Raw genomic sequence first — 23,483 nt, forward strand, 5'->3', positions numbered from 1 at the left:
GAAGAGTTTAAAAGAAGTAGTGGAACAGAATGGGAAACCCATGGAGGATGGAAATCAGACTCCCTAAAAAGGGGAGCAGGAAAAGGAAATGAGCGAGTTGACTGTCTATGACAGGATAGTGTCAAGCATGGTCTAAAACCAAGATTGCAGGCATGAATTCAGAAGTCAAAACTTCTAAATGGCTTTTAGGCATGCCCAAATCCTCTTCTCCCTCTTGGGCCCGGGGGAAACAGATTCCTCTTTCACCCTCTACTGCAGACCTCCAGCCTCCCTTGCTTCTGGGTAGAACCACCAGGTCTTCTGTGTGAGAAAAGTGTCTCTTACACAAAGCCATAGTTGGGAGACACCACATCAGACTCAGGAGTGCCATGGTCCTCACAGAAGTAGAAATGCAACATTCACACTCTGGGGCACAGTTTCAAGTGGCTGTCAAAATTCTTCAAGGAAAAACAATTTTTGTAGTGGTACATAGAAGTGCCAATGGAGCAGATATATTTTGCCTACATTTCCCTCTGAAGATCATTCATAAAATGCACAAGGTCTGTCATCTTTTGCATCGAACACAAAATGCATTTTCACAAAAATATGAGCATTAGCCTTTTCTAACAGATGTTCATAAAATGTTGATGAATCAGTCCAGAAGCTTCAAAGATATGCAAAATCAAAATATAAAAAACGTTTTTCTCCAAATCACACAGAGGTGAGATACACTACTCTTAAAAAGGGAGTCTTCATTTAGTCTCAACTCTTTAAAGAATGAACTTAGATACAGGGCAGACTTTATCAATAAAAGCCAGAAAGATTTAAAATTTCACAAATCTGAGCTTTGTACTGTTTCCCCAAAATCTTAAAATCATACAGTGAAGTTATACATACTTTCAGTTTGCGACAGGGAAGCAAGAAGAGAATAAATATGGAACTACATGGACCTTTTTCCCCAAATTCATTTTAGATTTTAGACCATATATGTGATTCATATAATAATCCAGAGGCACCCCACCCTACTGTAACAACTGCTTCCAATTCCACATATTTCAGAACTTAGAAGCTGCATAGTTACACATGCACCATGGATTGAGAACTGCTTCCTACTATAACCTTCTGAATTTGCAGAACTTCAGACCACTGTTGTTAGTTTCCTTATTTCTAAGCAAGAACATCCAGGAAATTCACCCTTTTTTTTAGCCAAGATGTCTGTATGCAAGTTTGGCACATAGGACTCAACAAAGCTGGATCACAAGTCTATGGAGGGAATTCATTCTGAGATTGCAAAGAACTGTTTTCTTTCTCCGTATTTCCCTTCTTCTAAAAAAACCCCCCAGCTATAACTATAACATGGCCTTCAATTAAAATAAAAAAAGATGCTGGTGTTCCCTTGAAAAGAACAGGAGCCCACTGGTAAGAGTGTAAGAAGATCCGTGTTGTCTCCCTCAGCAGCTAACCAGAAGCCCAGAAACTGCTGCTTAGTCCTGACTTTACTTACCAGCACTAACAATTAGAGGTAGGTTGTCCCCAGGGATTTCCTAGCTGGCATGGCTAAACTCCTTCAAGTCTTCCTGCCTGACCCTCTTGTACTTTGGTTACACGACCAATGTTTGTCCTGGGTGCTAGAATGCCAGGAGGAGAGAGAATGGTCTATTTTTTCCCCAATGGCCACCGATACTGTTAGTATTGAAACCCAGGAAGTTTTTTCATGGTTCAGGCTCTTACAAATGCACTCAGAGGAATTGAAAAGGCTCCATTTTTTTCCTTCTAAAGACTGTTAAGCCAGTCTCCTCGTGTTGCACTGAATGATACGGGAATGTGCCTTTTTCCACGTAACAGGTCTGAGGGGCTGCTTCATGTCCACAAAAAGCTTGTGAGGTAAGGAAAAAGCAGGGTCTTCTCTCTTGGCCTATGACATACAAAGTTTTAATACGCAGGGGTGGTGTTTTTTTGGCACAAGAGGTCATTTAGTCATGTAGCCCCACAACCCACAAGGGCAGGGGTAGGCAACCTCGGCTCTTTTATGACTCATGGACTTCAACTCCCAGAATTCCTGAGTCAGCTATGCTGACTCAGGAATTCTGGGAGTTGAAGTCCATGAGTCATAAAAGAGCCGAGGTTGCCTACCCCTGCACAAGGGGAAGTAAAAAATATGCTTCTAGGTTCTGAGGATCCTTGGATAAGATGAATTCAGCTGGTTTCCCTTCTGAAGGCTCCTTTCTACTATGCTGATCACCCAGGTGGAAAACACCTGCTGCCCATTTCCTGATAAGGGTCCAATAATGCTTATTCTTATTGCTGACCTGGTGCATAGATTAGCTCATCCTTCTCCAGTCTAAAACTTTCCAGATGGGTTGGAACTGCAATTCCCAGAATTCCCTTGTTCGCATGGCCTCCAGATCACTGGCTAAGAATTCTGGGAGTTGTACAGTGCTGAAGGCCATGTTGCCTAAGGAGTACTGAGAATTGTAGTGAAAATAAATCTGCAGGGCAGCAGTCCGAGGAAAGCTGGGGTGAGTGCACATCGTATCCTGAACCTGGAAAGAGTGGGCTGGATTTTCAAGCTAGGCACAAAGATCTCCCTTTAAAAGGGTGACTTAGATGTTTCCTCCCCTTTCTCTCCTTCTAGAAATCCAGACTGCCTTTTTGAGGGCCTAACAGCACATGGGTGTATGCATGTGCACACATACATTATATCCTGTTACAAAAATCTTAATACACATTTGGATCTCCAGAGTGGGCAAGCAGTTTAAAGGGGGTGGTAATTTGGAGCAGAGAAGGGTTAACAGGAGACGGTTACAACTCTATCTTACAGCTTCTCTCTGGGGCAAACTGCCTGCTTAGGAAATTCACCCAAAAAAGCAGCCTTGGCCTTTATGTATTTCTGCCAAACATGGTCGGAACCGAAGGAAGGAAGGAAGGAAGGAAGGAAGGAGCTATGGTGTGCACACAGTGAAACATGCACACAGCACACATGTGGGTACTGACAGAGCTACATTCACATAACACATTTCACCTAGTTACCGAATTAAGCTTTTTGTGTGTGTGTGTGGATTTGCACAATATATCAACTTCAAATGAATCAAATAGGCTGGGTTTGCATAACATGCTAAGCTATATAAAAAGTAAAATACTAACCAAGGTTAAGAGTAACAATAAGCTCAGTATGTTGTGCAAATACAACCACTAAATCTTCAACTGACTGGGCAAAACGTGTTGTGTGAATGTCATCAGACACGGGCTCCAGGGAGCACGCAGACCAAACATCTGCACAGATCTCTCAGTCTCGCAATTTCCAAGGAAAGGCTAAGCACAAGCTAAGCACACGCATAGACCCCCATGGCCTCTTCGCAGAACAACAAAGTGGGGCTCGAGCATCCAAGTATGCAAGTCCACCTAAACCCAAGGCACCACTTTATAGGACAAAGGTTTTAGACAGGATCCGTAGAGGTGTATTGGGGGACAGGATAGCAGCCCCCATCCCAATGCCAGCTTGTGAGGAACTGCCAGCTGATGACAGAAGCTTATGTGCTCAGCGGGGCGTGCAAAGCTTTTTGCAACCACAGAGCGTACAAGGAGAAAGTCAAGGATCCCTCACTTCCCCTCCACTTTGCGGGATGCACATGAGGAGAAGGACGTATTCACAAGTAGTATTTACAAGAACCCAGGCTGCCCAGACCATCTCTGTGCAAGCCAGGCACAGAACCCATCCCCCAAGGAAGGAAGCAGGGAGAACCAGCTCCCAGTGGTTTTCCCAAAACCAGCTCTAGCTGGTGAGCTGCGTGCAGCTGGTGGCAGGACTCAGCAGGAGAAGCTTTTCTTCAGCCCAGCTCATACAGAGACATGCAGGCTTGGGGCTGCTTGCCTGCCCCTGCTGTACTCATTCAGACACTTCAGCATGTGCACACAGTCCACTCTCAGCTCGCCCGTGTGTCTCCCAGAAGACCCGGTCCAATTGCTCCAGCTGTGGACTCAGGGGAAGTTGCATAGCCAGATGCATGCGGAGAGCTTCTAGCCACTGCTCCAACCGACTGAAGGAAGGCCTGGAGAGAAAGAGCAGAAGAACGTGAGGAGTTTTGCTCGATCAGGCTAAAAGTCCCAAACAGCCTAAAGCAGCACACACCCCCAAACTTTTGGGCACCAGAGACCGGTTCCATGGAGAGCGTTTTTTTCTGCGGAGTGGGGGAGACGTGGTTTTGCTTGCTGCCTGGATCCCGCATGTGTGCGGATGGGGCTTCACTCGCTTGTGCGGCCTGGTTTGCTGAGAACTGGTGCCAGTCTGTGGCCTGAGGATTGGAGACCCCTGGATTAGAGGGACCTACGCAGAGCCTGAAGTCGCTACTCCACTACCACACTATTTTTTAACCTTGGCAGGTTGAAGATGTATGGACTTCCCAGAATTCCCAGTGTGTGTGCTTGTGTGTATTTTCCCTCCACTGAATATACTGAAAGAGGACAAGAATCACTATCACCAGGATTCAAAAACAACTTGATGGCACATAATTCCTCAAAAATACGAGCATAGGCTACTCTCCATTTAAAGAGTACAAGAATCATGGTAAATATAGGGGTGATGCTAAATATGGATCAGGATCTAATAAGGAGGAGAAGAGTTTCATCCAAGTTCTCTATCCTAGTTTTTTCTCAACCTCAGTGAGGTTGAGTGAGAAGCACTGGCTTAATTTGTCCTTCCAGGCTCTACTATCTGCCCTACTATCTCTTTCTCCAAGCCACATATCCTCTCATCCCCATATCTAGGGGCTTCTCTGACTCTCTCATCTGTTTCCTCTTGCTCACCGTTTCTCGGGATCTAAATCACAGCAACAAACAGCAATAGGAAAGAAGCTGGGAGGACAACTGGGAGGACAGTAGCGGTCCAGGAAGCCTCGCACATTGAGGCCAAAATCGAAGGTTCGAGGCAGGTAGTCAGGGTCAGCACTGACTCTTCCAATGATCTGTGCAAAATAAAAAAGGAGTTGTTAGAAGTTTATCTCGACTGATCTAGGATTGATTAACAATCTAGAACAATGGCTCCCAACCTTTTGGGCACCAGGGACTGGTTCTGTGGAGAAAGGTTTTCCTGCGGACTGGAGGAAGTGTGGTTTTGCGTGCTGCCTGCATCCCGCGGATGGGGCTTTGCTTGTTTGTACGGATCGACTGCTGGCATGCTGTGGACCTGTCGGTCTATGGATTGGGGGTTGAGGACCCCGATCTATTTTATTTTTATTTATTTATTTAATTAGTTTTCTATACCGCCCTATTCCCGAAGGACTCAGGGCGGTTTACAGGGCAGCGTATAAAAGACAATATAAAAAGATAATATAAAATTAAAATGAATTAAATTATTATTATTATTATTATTATTATTATTATTATTATTATTATTATTATTATTATTATTATTATTATTTAAATTTTTATACCGCCCTTCTCCCGAAGGACTCAGGGCGGTGTACAGGGCAATAAATATCAAAATATAAATACAAAAGTTAAAAAGAGGTTAAAAAGGATTAAATAATTATGCCCAATATAATACAATAATAAAACTGTGTTAAAACTAGATCCAACCCCAAACCCATCAGACCAGGCCAACAATTAATTAAAGCCCAACAATTAAAACAATATTAAAAAGCTAAAACCCCTTCAGTCCATTCTAGAACAAGTCTCCAAAGATGGTCCTTTGGAGATAAACTGAGTCACATAGAAGAGCCAAGTAGAATACTGGCTGGCCTATGCCAGATGCCTCAAGGGTAACCCCTTCAGTCCAGTCTAGAATACCCTTGAGGCATCTGGCATAGGCCAGCCAGTATTCTACTTGGCTCTTGGTTTTCAAAAGTCTGTGTACAGCATTTGTATGTTTCATTTCAGTATCTCTGATAGAAATATGCAGAAATATGCCTGTGTATTCTTTACAATAATGCTAACTTTATGAGGCTAGTATTATCATTCTCAGTTTACATGTAGGAAGCTAAGGTGGGGGTGTAAGGGGTGGTCTTCAACTTACAACAGTTCACTTAGTGACCATTCAAAGTTACAACAACACTAAAAAAGTGACTTATGGTCATTTTTCACACTTATGACTGTTGCCACATCCCCATGGTCATGTGATCAAAATTCAGACGCTTGGTAACTGACTCATATTTATGACAGTTGTAGTGTTCCAGGGTTGTGTGATCACCTTTTGTGAGTTTCTTATAAGCAAAGTCAATGGGGAAACCAGATTGACTTAACAACTGTGTTATTAACTTAACAACTGAAGTGATTCACTTAACAATTGTGGCAAGAAAATGGGACAAATTCATTTAACAAATGTTTCACTTAGCAATAGAAATGTTGGGCTCAATTATGGTCATAAGTCAAGGACTACCTGTATATTTCAAGGTGCTAGTGATGACATACAAAGCCCTACATGGCGTGGGTCCGGATTACCTATGGGAGCACCTACTGCCAGCGTCAACATCCCTCCGTCCTGTGCGCTCCCACAGAGAGGGCCTCCTCAGGGTGCCACCGGTCAGAGAATGTCAGCTGGTGACCCCCAGGGGGAGAGCATTCTCGGTGGGTGCGCCAATCCTTTGGAACCGCTTACCAGCTGAAATCCGGATGGCCCCTGACCTTCGCTCCTTCCGGCGTGATCTAAAAACTTATCTATTCCAACAAGCCGGCCTGGCCTGATGGATTTGGGTTTAAAATTTTCTCACTTTATTGCTTTATTGTATTCTTACTTTATTGCTCTGTACACTGCCCTGAGTCCTCTGGGAGAAGGGCGGTATATAAAACAAACAAACAAACAAATAAATAAATAAATAAATATGCCTGAAATAGCTTAGTGAGAAATCCCAAGCAGGTGAAAATCTCCCTTAAGCTGAGGGTGAGGTTGAGCCAAAAGATAGCAACTGCTTCAAAATAACCAAGTGAGCTTTCACTACTGACAGTGAACCTGTAGCTGAATTTCCCCAGTTTAGCACTTACTAAAGCAGGCCAAACACCCAGATGACCCTTAGGTGGCAGTTTTAAAATGTTCTTAAATGATCAGCATCTCTCTGCTGCCATCTAGTAGTGATTGTCTAAATCAGTGTTTCTCCAACTCAGCCACTTTAAAATGTGTGGATTTCAACTCCCAGGGGAATTTTGAGAATTGGTCCACAGATCTTGAAGGATGAGAAACACTGGTGTGATAGCCGTGATCTACATACCACATCAGGTATTGATCATAACCAAGGCTCTCCTATTTTTTTTCAACCGAGAACGATATCAATTTTGTAATTTACCAGAGTTGCATGTAGATGCATTTAAAACTCAAAACAAGAGAAACAGAATCATCCCTTTTCCTTCTTTTTTTTGCCATTCCATTTTTTGCTCTTGCTTCTCAAGAGCAACAGCCCTTCCTTTAAAAGATGCAAGAACAAGGATAGAGAATGCTTCAGGTGTCTGCCAGAACCGCTCTCTGGAAATGTTCCTCTGGATCAGGGCTTTTCAACTTTTTCACAGGTTGTACCACTTTTAGGACATGACAATATTCGAGTACCACCAGTGCTTAGCAAGGTGTCAAAACCTTGATGACTAAAAAAAAAAGGGAGGGGGATTTTGGGCTTTACTGGTTAGATTTATTTGTTGTTATAGAAATGGTTAGTTTATAACATTATGGAAAAGTAAAAAGTTGAGATTCAATGTTAATGCTTCATTCTACTGCAACAAAGGAGGTCAGAAGTCAATGGCTTTTCTTTTCCTCCTCTCCCCCTCTCTTTTCCCTTTTTCTCTCATCCTTTGTTCACAAAAGCCCCTTAGTCACTCTCTCACTCACTTGCTCTTTGCTTGCAAAAGCCCCTCGCTCGCTCTTTCACTCTTTGCTCGCAAAAGCCCCTTGCTCTCGCTCTCTTCGCTCGCAAAGGCTGCACTCTCTCTCCTCACAGCTTCTCTAACAAAAGCCTCTTCTCTTTCTTTCTCTTTTTTTTCTCCCTCTCTCACTAAAATCTCCTTTTATAGCTTCTCTTCTCTCTGCCCCCCTCCTCCTTTTCTCTTCCAGGTTCGCCAGAAGCTCCAATCAGCATGTAGCCACGTGCGCAGGTCCTGGGGCTTCCGCCGAGCCCTGCAGCTCCAGCTGATCTCCTCCAAGCCTGTGTGGCACTGCTTTAGCTTGTTCCCCGCTACACTTGGCTAGGGGTCACGTACCACCTGAAAGGTGCTAAAGTACTACTGGTGGTATGTGTACCACCGGTTGAAAAGCCCCGCTCTAGATTTCTCAACTGCACCATCTAGCAACCCTTCCTTCTTCACTGAATGCTTTATGTTCCTTGGACTCACCTCACAAAGGATGATGCCGAAAGAGAACACATCCACTTTCTCATCATAACTTCTCCCTGCAAAAAGATGACAAAAGAACATATTTAGCCATCAGTCCCAGACATCCTAGCCAGGGGTAAACTATTGTTCGGAGTTGGTGAGTTCATTTAGAATTTGTAAAGCAGCTCATGTGGCCCTCTCACAAAATGGCTTCCTTAAGGGCCCATGAGCTCTCATGATAATCTGTCCCAAAGTAGCTGTAAGTGAAATTGCCCCTTTCTCTTGCTGCCCATTTTATCTTAGTTTCAATGTGCCCTGAAAAAATCTTCCTGTTCCTCAAGGTTATTCCTTCTGCTCATTACACAAAGATGACTTCCCGGACAGTTTCCCAAACCCTGCCCCACTCACCATTGATCATCTCAGGAGCCATCCAGTAAGGATTGCCCACCACGGTGTACCGTTTCCTTCGGTCAGGCTTCTTCAGGTTTGCTAGCTGGTTCTTCTCGTCCACCATCAGCCGAGCAAGGCCAAAATCAGCCACCACCACACTTTTGTTCTGTGTAAAGGACAGAAATAATCTTTCCTCCCCTTTCTTTTAATTATCCAGTGGATTTAACACTTTCAGTTTACAATGCTTTAATGTTGTTGGCCAACAAGACAGTATTTAAGAAAAGAGGAAATACCATTTTTGTTGCTCTCAGTGTCAGCTTCAAAAGATGTGGCTTGTTTTTGAAGCCAAACAAATATCAGCCGAACCTGATTATTTTAAATATTATGTTGTCGAATGTTATTTTTAAATGAACTTATTTCATACTCAGTTTATCTACTATTACATTACATTATTTACATTCATGTGTTATTATTTCATTAAAAGTGTCACTATAGTTTTAAAGTTAGCTTTGTTTTCTTTCATGGATGGTAGGGTTAATTCAACTGAAAAAGACAAAATTCTTATTATCTGCAGTATGTTGACAACTAACGTCTACTGATTATGTGACAAACTATTATCAGAAATTGGAGAGTTCCAGGGTTTGGCTTGGCATTTTTTTATAAATATTTGTCTCTAGCATCTCCACTGGTGAAGTAGGTGGTAGTATACCTACAGTTTTTGGAACAGCTAAAGAAGTGTCCATGTTGGTGAACGTCAGCATTTTTAATCTATTTGAAATTTCCATCCTTTCAAAACAGAAAATGATTTTGTGGGATAATAGTTGTAACGCTAAAAATGTCCACTGAGTATAGATAAAAGTCAAGAAAGCATTATCACTGATATATCTGATACTTTTATATGTATTTTTTAAATACATACCAATCACACCATTCCCTTTTGGAGTAAGTAAAATTGGGCAACTAGTATGCCAAAGGAATTTCAAAAATGAGATGAGAAAAAGAGAGGGAAATAAGTCTAATTTACACTTTCTGAGAACTTCATAAATCTCTCCAACCACAATTCGGTCTTTCTGATCCTTTTGACTCCTCCACTTATTCTCTGCTGTTTTTGTTTTGACATTCAGTCCTCTCCTTCATTCTCTCCATATGGCTAACCGCCCTCAACAAATTCCTTTCCCACTGAAATTCACTGTTGCATTCAGTCCATATGCAATCAGGACCCCCCCTTTTTTTTTTACTGGTTCTCTATTTTTACTGTTTTCAACTTTCTCCTTACATAGCCAGTTCTCCTTTCCATGTAACAAAGTGTAAAGAAGTGCAGTGACTTATTTTTACTTCTTTTTTTTCAAACATTCATTTCTTGAAACGGGCCTCTGTTTCTGTCATCACTTTCTAGTTTGTAGGGGGCTCTCTTTCTATCAGCATTGAACATTTGAACATTTCTCCATCCATTGTTTGTTAACAGAAAAGACTGAATTCAGGTTATTATTTATCAGAAACACTAGTCCCTGAGAATCTGAAGCCAAACAAAATAAAATGACACCTGGGAATGTCATGCATTAGATAATAATGTAATTATTAAAATACATGACAAGTATTTTGTCCAATCCCTATCCCAATGAATTTTTTAGTTTTACTTATGAGATAGGAGTTGCACAATTATTCTTTTGGGAGGCTGAAAAATTTGTAAAGTTTGAGAATCCTGATATGAAGTGTCAAGCCCTGGGCAAATCAGGAGATTCAGGCAGTTCAAATTAGTATAAAGATTTATTGCAAGTTTAAGCTCTCTACAAAAATATGAACTACTAACAGTCAAGGGAAATGAGCGGGAATAAGAAGGCATTCAAGATGGGCTGGACTTAGATCTCTTGTGGGCATGCAGGGACTCGTGACTTATGACACGTTTGACCCCTCCCTCGGGCTCAGCCTGGTCATCTCCTACAACAAGGGTAAGCAATATCCTAAATGGGTACCTGGATTCTCCCCAAAGCTGATTATTAAATTACTGTAATACACTTTTCTAAATTTGTGGAATACAATTGAAGCATAAACTAACCAACCCAGCTGAATTTATAGAATATATTAAGCCTCCAGACTACAATAACAAAGCTAACCACAATAACATTTCATCAAGTTTAGCATGTGATGCACATACAGCCACTAAAATTTTAAATGATCTAGCAGTATATGCACACCTTATACATATCCAACCATTTTATTTAGCCTTGAGAAAAGCCAAATCAGGGGAAATGTAATGATACTGAATGGATATCACACTGAAAGTAAAGAGTTATTCATAATCATTCCAGAGTACAGAAAATGGGATGATGGGGCAAATTCTCATTTAAATGTTACAAAAAGTTTTTTTTAATATTAAGAGAAGTTTGATAGTGGATGCAATTAATGAAAAGAGCAGTAGATATTTTTTTTACTGAATGCATTCAAGCAAGATTGGACAGCCATCTTTCTGAAATACTTTAATATGGATTCTAGCAGTGGACATGGATTTAGGCTGAATAGGGTTGAATAGCCTAAATTGGTTAGGCTATTGGGATTTCTCAACCTTGGTTCTTTGGTACTGGCTGGAGAACTCCGGGAGTTGAAATCCATATACCTTAAAGTTGCCAAAGTTGAAAAACAATAGCTTAAAATGGCTTTTTCCAACTCTATGATACTGTAATTTTATATATAATTCCCTCTTTCAGTTTTCAGGAAAATAAACAACAAATCAATCTTGGATTAACTTCTGCCTACCCCTGAGAAAACTACCTGTTAATTTGTTAAAAGTGTAGGAGACAATAGAGGGAAACAAACCTGAACTTGGCTACTAGTTCCAAGTTCTCACTTTCTATTCACACAGTAATCTGAAACAAAGCAGAGATTTGGAACAAAGTACAATCTGAAAACAGAGGCAGGTTTCTACGATCCTGCATCTTAAAATGTTATATATTTTCACAAATCAGAGATTGTTACATTCAAGACCTATAATAATCCTCTCCTTCATTTGTTGTTTTTAAGATGTTCTTAAAAATTAAGAATACTCTTCATAACTTACCTTCTCAAAACGCAATATTTTCTCCTTGCTTTTAAAATTATTTTTTTAAAAATAAAAAAAAACTTAGCAAAGCACATAATATAAATAAACCTTAAATGAATGAATGAATTAAAAATTTGACCAGTGCTAGCTTACTTCTCGCACAAGGCAGTTATGTGTATTGAGGTCCCTGTGAATGATATTCATAGAATGGAGATAAGCCTATAAAAAGAAATGAGAACAGAAGAGTTAGAAATTTTGTTATTCTTCCATAACTCTTTTCTTTTTAAAAAGGATATGGTTAAATATGAGCCAGCAGTGTGCTGCAGCTGCCAAAAAAGCCAACACAGTGCTAGGCTGCATTAACAGAGGGATAGAATCAAGATCGAGTGAAGTACTAATACCACTTTACAATGCTTTGGTAAGGCCACACCTGGAATACTGCATCCAGTTTTGGTCACCACAATGTAAAAAAGATGTTGAGACTCTAGAAAGGGTACAGAGAAGAGCAACAAAGATGATTGGGGGACTGGAGGCTAAAACATATAGGGAACAGTTGCTGGAATTGGGTATGTGTAGTTTAATGAAGAAAAGGGTGAGGGGGTGACATGATAGCAGTGTTCCAATATCTCAGGGGCTGCCACAAAGAAGAGGGAGTCAAGCTATTTTCCAAAGCACCTGATAGCAGAACAAGAAGCAATGGATGGAAACTAGTCAAGGAGAGAAGCAACCTAGAACTAAGGAGAAACTTCCTGACAGAACAATTAACCATTGGAACAACCTGCCTCCAGAAGTGGTGAATGCTCCAACACTGGAAGTTTTTAAGAAGAGACTGGACAGCCATTTGCCTGAAATGGTTTAGGGTTTCCTGCCTGAGCAGGGGGTTGGACTAGATGACCTCCAAGGTCCCTTCCAACAACAACTTCTTCTTCTTCCTCCTCCTCCTCCTCCTCCTCCTTATTATTATTATTATTATTATTATTATTATTATTATTATTATTATTATTATTATTATTATTATTATTATTATTATCCAGCACTGCTAGATGCTCCTACCCTTAATGTACATAATAAGACTGTTCCCATTTCATAGGAAGTTGATATTTGAAATGAAACTTGATCTATCATGTAGCATACAGGCAGTCCTTGAGTTATGGCCGGTCACTTAGCAGCAGTTCAAAGTTACAACAAATTCAATTTACTTTGGGGGTACTTATGACCCAGATTTAAAATTCCAGTGATCATATGATCAAACTTCAGATACTTGGCAACATGACCACATTTACATCCGTTTGTAGCACATGATTACATTTTATAAAATTTTGCTGAAAATTGGCACTTCCAGTTTTTGGCAAAACTGCTCCCATAGTGAACCATTGGTTTGCTTAATGATGTTCATCGGCATTCATTCAACAGCCTCAGATTCACATAACAACCGACGCAAAAAAGTTTGTAAAATTAGATTGGTCAAGTGAACGACCTCTTTTATAACAGTCATGACTTATGACCATGACAGAATAGAATAACAGAGTTGGAAGGGACCTTGGAGGTCTTCTAGCTCTACCCCCTGTTCAGGCAGGAAACCCTTTACCATTTCAGACAAATGGTTATCCAATCTCTTCTTAAAAACGTCCAGTGTCAGAGCATCCACAACTTCTGGAAGCAAGTTGCTCCACTGATTAATTGTTCTGTCAGGAAATTTCTCCTTAGTTCTAGGTTGCTTCTCTCTAATTATTTTCCATCCGTTGCTTCTCCTGCCTTCAGGTGCTTTGGAGGATAGCTTGACTCCCTCTTCTTTCTGGCAACCCCTGAGACATTGGAACACTGCTATCAGGTCACCCCTAGTCCTTCTTTTCATTAACTAGACATACCCAATTCCATCAACTGTTCCTTATATGTTTTAGCCTCTGGTCCCCTGATAATCTTTCTTACTCTTTTCTGCACTCTTTCTAGAGTCTCAACATCTTTTTTACATCGTGGCGACCAAAACTGGATGCAGCATTCCAAGTGTGGCCTTACCAAGGCATTGTAAAGGGGTGTTAACACTTCACGTGATCTTGATTCTGTGCTGGGTGATATTTAAGTGATTGTCCACTAGGACTCCAAGATCCTTCTCACAGTTACTACTACTGAGCCAGTTACAACCTATACCAGACATGTCAAACTCGCAATGTCATGTGACGTCGTGCAACGTATTGGAGCTTTTCCCTCATTGCCGGAAATGGGGTGGGTGCAGTTTTCTCATGACGCGTCCAGCCCATGGGCCGGCAGTTTGACACCCCTGACCTATACTGTATCTGTGCATTTGATTTTTCTTGCCTACATATAGAACTTTACTTTTTTCACTACTGGATTTTATTTTGTTAGATAGAGCCCAATGTTCAAGTCTGTCTAGATCAGTGGTGGGATTCAGTTGGTTTGCACCGATTCGGCAGAACCGGTAGCTAATTTTTTGTTGCCCAGGCCCAGAATGAACTTCCAGAAGCAACATCCACACAGAGAACCGATTGTTCACATATTTGAATCCCACCACTGGTCAAGATCCTTCTGTATCTTAAGCCTATCTTCTGGAGTGTTAGCTATTCCTGCCAGCTTGGTGCCATCTGCAAATCTGATGAATTCCCCATCTATCCCCTCATCCAAATCATTGATGAAGATGTTGAAAAGTACTGGGCCTAAAACAGAGCCTTGTGGTACCCCACTGCATACTTCCCTCCATGTAGATGAGTCCCATTGAAGACTACACGTTGAATGTGGTTGGTCGGACAGTTATGAATCCATCTGGTCATGATGCTGCATAACCCACATTTTTCTATCTTATCAAGTAGTAGGTTATGGTCTACTTTATCAAATGTCTTACTGAAAGTATTTGGGCAAGTTCCATTATAGTTGTAAGACAAGGGTTGCCTGCACATGAAACCCCCTGCCTCAATTTGCAGAGATTGTTTCTGGACATTTATGGTTAAAGGGGGGTGGATCTTCACATTCTGTTTTTAAATGGTGCTGTGGAAATTTTAAACTAGGAGCAAAGCACAGGAAACAGATTGTGAGCATATTTTTTATTTTAACCAAATCTGTGTCACCCACCCTTGTTCATAAGTGAGTAAGAATGAACCCAACTGAATCAGATTCAAAAAATCCACACAATCTAGCATTGTGCTTACAAGACTGGCCAGTAAGTTATTCTGGAAAGCTCACAAGTAACATGATTTGTTGCCTCAAGTTATGGAGGCTTCATTTGGTGAACACCCTTCATGAATTGAACACATACTTTTTAAAGGGTAGTGAATAAGAAAGAAAGGAAATTTTAATATGATTCCTGCAAGATCTTTTCTTAATGCCCCACAGAAATGCTAGCTTAATCCACTGCAAATTCATGCTCACACTCACCATCCCTGAAGCGATATCTTTTGCAAAACTGACCCGCTGGCTCCAAGGATACTGACTATCCTGGAAGAAAAATGTTGGTGAGTGAAACATCTGGAAAAGTTGGGGTGAAACCATCTGGGCAAAAGACCTGGAGCATCTCACTTCTATCAGGATATGGAGAGAGCTTCAGGAAAGAAACTTTGCCTCCTTTTCATGACTAAAATCATAAAACATACTGTAGCTGGTTACTACATGTTTCTACAATACTTTGAATCAAAACCCTAAAAGAGTATTGTTAACCAAACAGAGTATTATTAACTAAGCTTAGTAGATTGTTCACATGCAATTGTGAGATCTTTGCTGTTAATTAAGAACATTCAGTTCAGTTCAGTTTAGACCTGGGGAATAGTATTGTGAGAATATTGGTCACACTTGATTATGACCATCCCTATTGTACCTGATTCCTCGGTGAAAAAGTAGTTCTCTTCCTTTTTATATGGCTGGGTCTAGTTGGTCTTAACAGTGGAGAAGGAACAGGCTTTGTCTTAAACCTGAACACATACTTGAGTGCTGTGGATATTTGGATCTCCTGATTGTGGAGTGATTCACAATCTTTGATCCTGCATAGGAATGCATTTCTCTTTGGGTTTGGTGGGCAACTTGATACTCTCTAGAATTCAGTTTGTTTTTTATTTTTTTTATTTTTATTCCATTTATATCCCGCCCTTCTCTGAAGACTCAGGGCGGCTTACAAGCTTAGCAGTAGCCTTCATTCTATGTATATGCCTGCTTATTAGGGCGTATATTATTAGTTTGTGCTCTAGCAGCAGTGTTTTAACATGTAGTGTCAATTACGCCATGATGTTAAGTCACAATACAGTTACTTGGCCACAACATCTATTGTGTTTTATTAATCCTGGCTTACTGTGGTGTGTGAACCCAGCCAGACTGTCTCTTCAGCTCTCCCTCCTGCTCAGATGCTCAATATTCTCACATTAGATCTGATGTAGGTTCTATGCCCTCACCATGCTTTTAATGAGCCCACGAAGTGTGCCTCCCTTGATGTACTCTGTGATGAAGTTCAGCCTCTTGTCTTTGTAGAGGACTCCAATGAACCTCAGCACATTGGGGTGTTCCAGGCAGCGCATTACCTTCACCTAAGGAACAAAAACACAAGACAGTTAATCCTGCATTTCTCAAAATCTCTTGGTGTTGACAGGAAACCAGAGGGCATACAACATCAGGAAAAGTTTGGCAATTTTATAGCATATTGGGCTACTACCTGTTTGTCCGTAAGCCCTGTAGCAACTACTTAAACTTCGGGGACATCACAGAATGAAAGATTGTGGCAAATATTATGAAGGAAAAGCTTTTCCTAGAACAGCATATGCTCTAAATGAGACATAAAGAAATCAGAAATCCTTGCTTGCTGTCTCAAAACACTAGGGATTACCATACAGATTAAAGAAGAGATACACAGATTTAAATTAAGCAACATTTCATGTGGGGAGTAAAGAACAAAAATGTAAATGATACTAGTAGAAAATCAACAGAAAGGAAAGTTCTATAGACACTGAACTAAGCTGGGGTAACTAACCTCTTTAAGAAACGTCCTTTGGGTCTCCTCATCAAAACGGATAAGTTCCTTCATGACCATCACTTCTCCAGTCTCCCGGTGTGTCACCTGATAAAGAAAGCAGATGGCATTTAGGACTTTAATGAAGAGGAAACATTTGGAATCATACAGTTACAAGGGATCCTAGGGGTCACTATAATGTACTCTAAAAATAATCTTGAGAGACAGGAAGAAGAGCTGCAGTGGTCTGATAGATGAAATACAAGTCCAATGGAGGAATGGAATGTGAAGAAGTGTCACAGAATTGACCTGCCCTAGTTCTCTCTAAGATAAAGGCAGAGAGGAGAGGCACACTGAGGATTACCTTAGAAGACACTAGCATTTTGTTTATGCATAGATCAAATTTCATTTTCAATTTTCTAGGAGAAGCTAAAAGGTAAAGGTAAAGGTTTCCCCGCACATGTGTGCTAGTCGTTTCCAACTCTGGGGGCCGGTGCTCAACACCGTTTCAAAGCCAAAGAGCCAATGCTTGTCGATGTCTCTGTGGTCATGTGGCCGGCATGACTAGACACCAAAGGTGCATGGAACACTGTTACCTTCCCACTGTAGTGGTCCCTATTTTTCTACTTGCAGTTTTACGTGCTTTCGAACTTCTAGGTTGGCAGAAGCTGGGACGAGTAACAGGCGCTCACTCTGTTATGCGGCACTCAGGATTCGACCCGCCAAACTGCCAACCTTCTGATCGACAAGCTCAGCGTCCTAACCCACTGAGCCACCGCGTCCCGAGGAGAAGCTAAAATAATGCAATAGGGTAGGCCATGCCCACCCTGGCCATACCCACCCGGCCCCCTGAGGGCAACTGCAATGCTGATGTGGCCCTCAATGAAATTGAGTTTGACACCCCTGTGCTAGTCCAATGTCCTCCTCAGTCAGATGTTTAGAGTCTTAGCCACTGAACAATGAATGTGCAACATAGAACGTCCATCAGCAGGCTGGCTGGGTCAAGCCCTAATCTAGATCCAGCTGATAGAAAGGGGCACAAGGTATCATAACAATTTTAACACTTACAATTCTATACAGGTAGTCTTCAACTTACAACCAATCATTTAATGACCATTAAAAATTACAACAGCACTGAAAAAAGTTATTTATGACCTGTCCTCACACTTACAACTGTTGCAGCATCTCACATAAATCGAGGACTACCCACATATAGTTATCAATGTACTGTATGCAATTATTAAGGAAATCAATCCTGACTGTTCTTTGGGAGGACACATGCTGAAGCTAAAGCCCAAATACTCATTGGAAAAGACCCTGATGCTTGGTAAGACTGAAGGCCAAAGGAGAAGGGGTCAGCAGAGGATGAGATGGTTAGATAGTGTCATTGACGCAATGAACATGAAATTGGGCAAACTCTGGGAGACAGTGGAGAACAGGAGAGCCTGGAGTGCTGTGGTCCATGGGGTCATGAAGAGTTGGACATGACTTAATGAACAACAATGCAATTATTATTCAAAAATATATACATTTCTAATACGTATCTATAACTATATATTTAAACTTGTTGTATTTAGTTTAAATGAGTTTCATATTTTATTATATTTGTCCATTTGTAGGCAATCCGCTCATAGGTGGCAAGTGTAATCAGTCCTCAATCCATTGAGTAAATGGAACTATATGTTTCTCTTTCCAATGTCCAAATATCAGTCTTTTGGCCATAGTAAGGACACAGGGAATCCATTTACATTGTCCACTTGCCATATTCCAAGTACTTGGCATGCGCTGTAATTCAAAAGAATATAATTGTCTGAACATTTTATCTTTTGTCACACAATCATATTTACAGTATAAAGTCTACTACTTTCCCCCAAAACTTTGTAAGTAAAGGGCCTTGTACAAAATGTAGCCTTATTACATTCCCAATAAAATGCTGTTCTGATACCATGCTTGTACCTTAATGGCCTGCCCGAAGCAGCCCTTGCCCAACACCTCGCCATGAATGAGATCCGAGGGGCGGAAGATGCGATGAAGACGGGAGACAACACGCAGTGATTCTGAGCGACCAATATCTTTCCTCTGGGAGGAGGGGGAGCCCAGAGAGCTAGAACAAGGTGATTTATCAATGCTACAGCTCCTCCTGTATGGAAGAAGAGAAATGTTCTTTTCAAGTACACATCAGGCATGCTCTTTTCACAAAAGAACAATATAGCAGTGTTCCAAAATCTAAGGGGCTGCCACAAAGAAGAGGGAGTCAAGCTATTCTCCAAAGCACCCGAAGGCAGGACAAGAAGTAATGGATGGAAACTAATCAAGGAGAGAAGCAACCTAGAATTAAGGAGAAACTTCCTGACAGTTAGAACAATTCATCAGTGGGACAACTTCCCTCCAGAACTTGTGAATGCTCCAACACTGGAAGTTTTAAAGAAGAGATTGGACAACCATTTGTCTGAAATGGTATAGAGCTTTCCGCCTGAGCAGGAGGTTGGACTAGAAGACCTCCAACTCTGTTATTCTGTTACTTTCTCTAGGTTCAGGAGGAAACTGAACCTTTCTTCTTGAACAACTTCCTGTTTGCCCTTAATTCCAGTTTAATTAGGATAACACAGCTTGCAATGTACCCTCATCTTTTTTGGATTAGTAAAACATTACAAAATGGCCATTTTCATAGGAGTAGAATCTGTGTCTCTATTAAGGATGCTCTGCTCTTGTTGTTCAGGAACCTTATTCCTGATGTTCTGTTACTCAAGAGGTCTTGACAAGGCACACACCTCTTGGACTCACAGGTTCCCTCATTTCTTCCAGCATGGAATCAGATTTACCTTATGTAAAGAAACCAGTTTGTTGCATGGTCCAAACCATAATAAACTGCAGGATCCAATCTGGTTCGATCACTGGGACCAGAGGTTTAGTCTTCCGAGCTTTTGGACTCATGCTGGAGCCCATCGTCAAGGAACTTTTTGATCCAGATTGGATCCTGCAACATTATCCTGGGACATGTGTATTTCCCTTCATTCGCATAATAAACTGGTTATCATCCAGAAGAATTGGTTGCCACCAACAATAGAAGCCAGTTGACTTCTTTCCAATTACCAGAATTAAATTTAGATCAATTTATTAAATTTAGTTAGAATTATTTCAAGATAAACACTTCTACCACAAGTGTTTAACAGACGCTCAAGGGAGCCTCTTGGATCCAACAGTCGGTTGGGAGGCAGAGGCAGAATGGCAACGCTTCTGTGCCAGACACGGGGCAGTGTTATGGAATATGTTGCAATGAAAATAAAAAAGAAATTGCAACTTAGAAAAAAAAACTCCAGTCTTTTGACAGTTACAAATGTTCCTCTCCTTGCCTTGAGGAGAACACTGGTTACAACTGCACACCAACACATAGTGGCCACATAAAGCGACAGTCTAGTCCAGGGGTAGGCAACCTTGGTTCTTTTACGACTTGTGGACTTCAACTCCCAGAATTCCTAAGCCAGCTGTGCTGGCTCAGGAATTCTGGGAGTTGAAGTCCACGAGCCAAGGTTGCCTAAAACTGGTTTAGTCCAACCCCCTGCTCAGGCAGGAAACCCTAAACCCTATATTCTCTTGTACTCTTGAGATCTGTTGACCTCTGCTAAGATATAACTATAACTATATAACAAATGTAAAATATCTTTACTAAAGTTTCTCTTTGCTCAAAATATCTTTACTCAAAATATATTCAAGAATCCTAGAAAATGCATGCATGCAAAGGAGCTTACAAGGAGGAACCTGACATACGTTGGAAGAACACATTTCCTAGAGTGTGTTGCTCACAAACAGATGGAATTGTAAATTATTAAGCAGAGGCGGACAGTGCATGAATAATACACTTATCCAGTTCTCTAAGCAGTTGTATCAGAAATACACTAAATTCAGTTAATCTTGGTAGGGGTTTTTTATGGCATAAAGTGTTATACACCCCAAGTCCATTTAATTCCTTTCAGTCTGGTGTATTGTATTAGCCCAGGAAATAACTTAATTCAGTAAGTATATAAAGGGCAATGTGTAAATAAAACCAGCATGAGGCTGGAAAAATAGAAATGGACGTTGGCCAAGAAGGCACCATCTTTGGGTTTGCCAGAGATTCTGTTTATAGTGGCTCCTTTTCTACTTGCCTCTACATTTGCAATTGCATGGTGGCCTTTCTTAACCTGATACCTTGTAGGTGGCCAATTGCCAACCTGGCTGGGAACTTTGTGAACTCTAAGCCAGGGCTTTTCAACCTTTTCACCCATTGTACCACTTTTAGGATATGGCAACATCCGAGTACCACCAGTCTCCAAGCAACTTGATGACCCAAAAAAAAAAAGGAAAAAAGTGATGAAGTACAGGTAGTCCTCAACTTACAACAGTTTGCTTAGTGACTGAAAAAAGTGCCCCCCAAGCCACAGCCGAGCAAGACACCTGCCTTCTGGGCTCAGAAGTGCCAGGATCAGTGCCAAGCTTCAACTGGAGCCTGGCGCTGATCCTGGCGCTTCCGCTGAGCCCTGACAGCCCTGCAGCTCCAGCCGTCTCTCCCTCAGTCTTCTGTGGTGCTGCCACTGGTTCAGCTCATTTCCCTCTCCCACTACCAAATTTTCTAGGATGGTCGCGTACCACCTGCCAGGTGTCAATGTACCACAGGTGGTACCTGTACCACTGGTTGAAAAGCCCTGCTCTAAGCCCCTTCCCAACACAATCTTCAGGGCACTAGACTAGGGGAAGAGCACACCAGCTCTTTTCTAGTTGCATTTCTATAGCATGAGAGCAAAAACTCTTCTCTGGAGGAGGGGGGGAATCAACTTCAGAGAGCCATCTTCTACTCAATCCTTACATGACAGAGCGTTGGCGAATGGCTGAAGGGTCTGGGCAAGGTGTGTGGCTGGGCGAATGGAGGGGACTGCGCAGCTCTGAAAGAGGGCTGCTTTCGATTATCTCATGAGGGTCGTGTTCAATGGTGAGCTGCAGCAGGCGACTGGTCTCTTGGATCAGAAGATCGATCTGTAGAGATAGAGAAGGCAGGCTGAGAAGAGACGCGCTACATCCTGACAGGCATGGGGCCACATTGTGGAAACAAAAAATGAGAAGAGGATGATTGATTCACTACTGACAAAAAATATCACCTCATCCAGTGGGACATGACGGATTGGCGTGCCATTAATTTCCAGAATGCGGTCACCAACATGGATGGAATTCTTCATATCGGGGCTTATGCAGCCTGGGTCTAATCTAAGGATACAGAAGAGGGCAGCAAAGGAGTCTTAAGTTACTCTGTCCTGGCATAAATCTCCCAAACTAAGCCTCAGGAAAGCAATAGCATGCTAGAGCTTTCTCTGAAAACTAGAGGAGAGGGATCAAAGCACTTGGATTCCATCACCCTCCTCTTACAATCAATCAACATGGTGTAGACCCACATTCTTCAGCCAGATGTCTTCCAGATGTGTTGGGCTGCAACTCCTAAGCCATTCAATTTGAGACTTCTAGGCATTGCAGTCAACACATATGGAAAAAGATTTGTGAAATGAACAGAACTTATTAAACAGTTTCTCCAACTCCACAGTTTTTTACTGTGTCAGTTGCCCTTCCTTTCTGAATTCCACACTCATATTCTCATGATATTCCGCAGATAGTTTGATTACATCAAATATCACCACATATTCCCTGAAAACATACAATTATCCGATATTAATAGTAGAAAATTGCATTTGACAAATAATTCAATGATTCCTTATTTCTCAGTTATTTCCATCTAACATACTTTTTATGGTATTGGATAGACACCTTGCAAACATATGACTTGTATTATAGACTGATTGGTAACATACAATGGTAACTGATATTTGATATCTGATAGTTTAGGACAATTCTTATTTAAAGCCTCTCCCAACTAAAAATATGATAATAAGACTCAGAATAGGTAGATGTAAAAAAGAAATGCCTGTCAAATTTCAGATGTCAAAATATTAAAAATCTAGATTTACAATGCCAAACTGTTGTAAATATTCTCTATTTTTATTTTATTTATTTATTTATTTTAATCCCATTTATATCCCGCCCTTCTCCGAAGACTCAGGGCGGCTTACAATTTAAGCACAAACCAATGTGCTTAGCAATAGCCTTCATTCTATGTATATGCCTGCTTATTAGGGCTTTCACACCCCCCCCAAGCGGCATTATTACAAAGTCAGCTTAATTGCCCCCAACAATCTGGGTCCTCATTTTACCTACCTCGGAAGGATGGAAGGCTGAGTCAACCTTGAGCCTGGTGGGATGCGAACCTGCACTAATTGTAGGCAGCTGGTGTTACTTAAGGAGGCATTAGCCCACTGCTCCACCAAGGCTCTGTCATTGAGAACATTCCAGAAGCCTGATATGGAAGGCTACAATTTCTGAAGGAACAACATTTCCTAATGGCTGGTAGTCTGTACTCACTCACGAACGCGCACAGTATGTGGGTGCTCAGAACTTCCATGCTTGTCAATGGAGACAGAAAACCCCCGCTTGCTTTCGGAACATGCTGGAATAGACACCAGGGTGACAGTGTGTGGAATCCGGGTGCCAGGAGATTCTGGAAGCAGCTGATCCATCACGGGGGTCACCACCATCTGGTAATAACAGTGCCCACTGCAGCAGGGAAGAAAAGGTACCACATAGGACATCCATGGCAAATCTAGACAGCACACTAAAAAGCAGAGACATCACCCTGTCAACAAAAGTGCGTATAGTCAAGGCTATGGTCTTCCCAGTTGCAATGTATGGCACTGAAAGTTGGACCATAAGAAAGGCTGAGCGCCAAAGAATTGAAGCCTTTGAACTCTGGTGCTGGAGAAGACTCCTGCG

The 23,483-nt window shown here is 41.6% G+C and overlaps 1 protein-coding gene across 2 annotated transcripts in view; it reads right to left on the reverse strand.

Annotated features, from left to right (window-relative positions):
- Window positions 1-3,193: 3,193 nt before the first annotated feature.
- Window positions 3,194-23,483, reverse strand: part of LIMK1 (LIM domain kinase 1) — a gene marked incomplete at its 5' end in the record, with an annotated part of 55,050 nt that continues 34,760 nt past the window's right edge. For both annotated transcript variants that reach the window (XM_083376476.1, XM_083376477.1), the window contains 12 exons: window positions 3,194-4,028; window positions 4,783-4,940; window positions 8,287-8,342; window positions 8,674-8,821; window positions 11,846-11,911; window positions 15,080-15,139; window positions 16,084-16,215; window positions 16,656-16,742; window positions 18,591-18,774; window positions 21,478-21,644; window positions 21,767-21,872; window positions 23,076-23,267. In XM_083376476.1, the coding sequence (XP_083232602.1) occupies window positions 3,866-4,028; window positions 4,783-4,940; window positions 8,287-8,342; window positions 8,674-8,821; window positions 11,846-11,911; window positions 15,080-15,139; window positions 16,084-16,215; window positions 16,656-16,742; window positions 18,591-18,774; window positions 21,478-21,644; window positions 21,767-21,872; window positions 23,076-23,267 (1,519 nt within the window). In that variant the 3' untranslated portion in view covers window positions 3,194-3,865. The remainder of the gene's footprint in view (window positions 4,029-4,782; window positions 4,941-8,286; window positions 8,343-8,673; window positions 8,822-11,845; window positions 11,912-15,079; window positions 15,140-16,083; window positions 16,216-16,655; window positions 16,743-18,590; window positions 18,775-21,477; window positions 21,645-21,766; window positions 21,873-23,075; window positions 23,268-23,483) is intronic.

Source organism: Vipera ursinii, assembly GCF_947247035.1.
Source record: "Vipera ursinii genome assembly, chromosome: 1".
Taxonomy (NCBI): Eukaryota; Metazoa; Chordata; class Lepidosauria; order Squamata; family Viperidae; genus Vipera; species Vipera ursinii.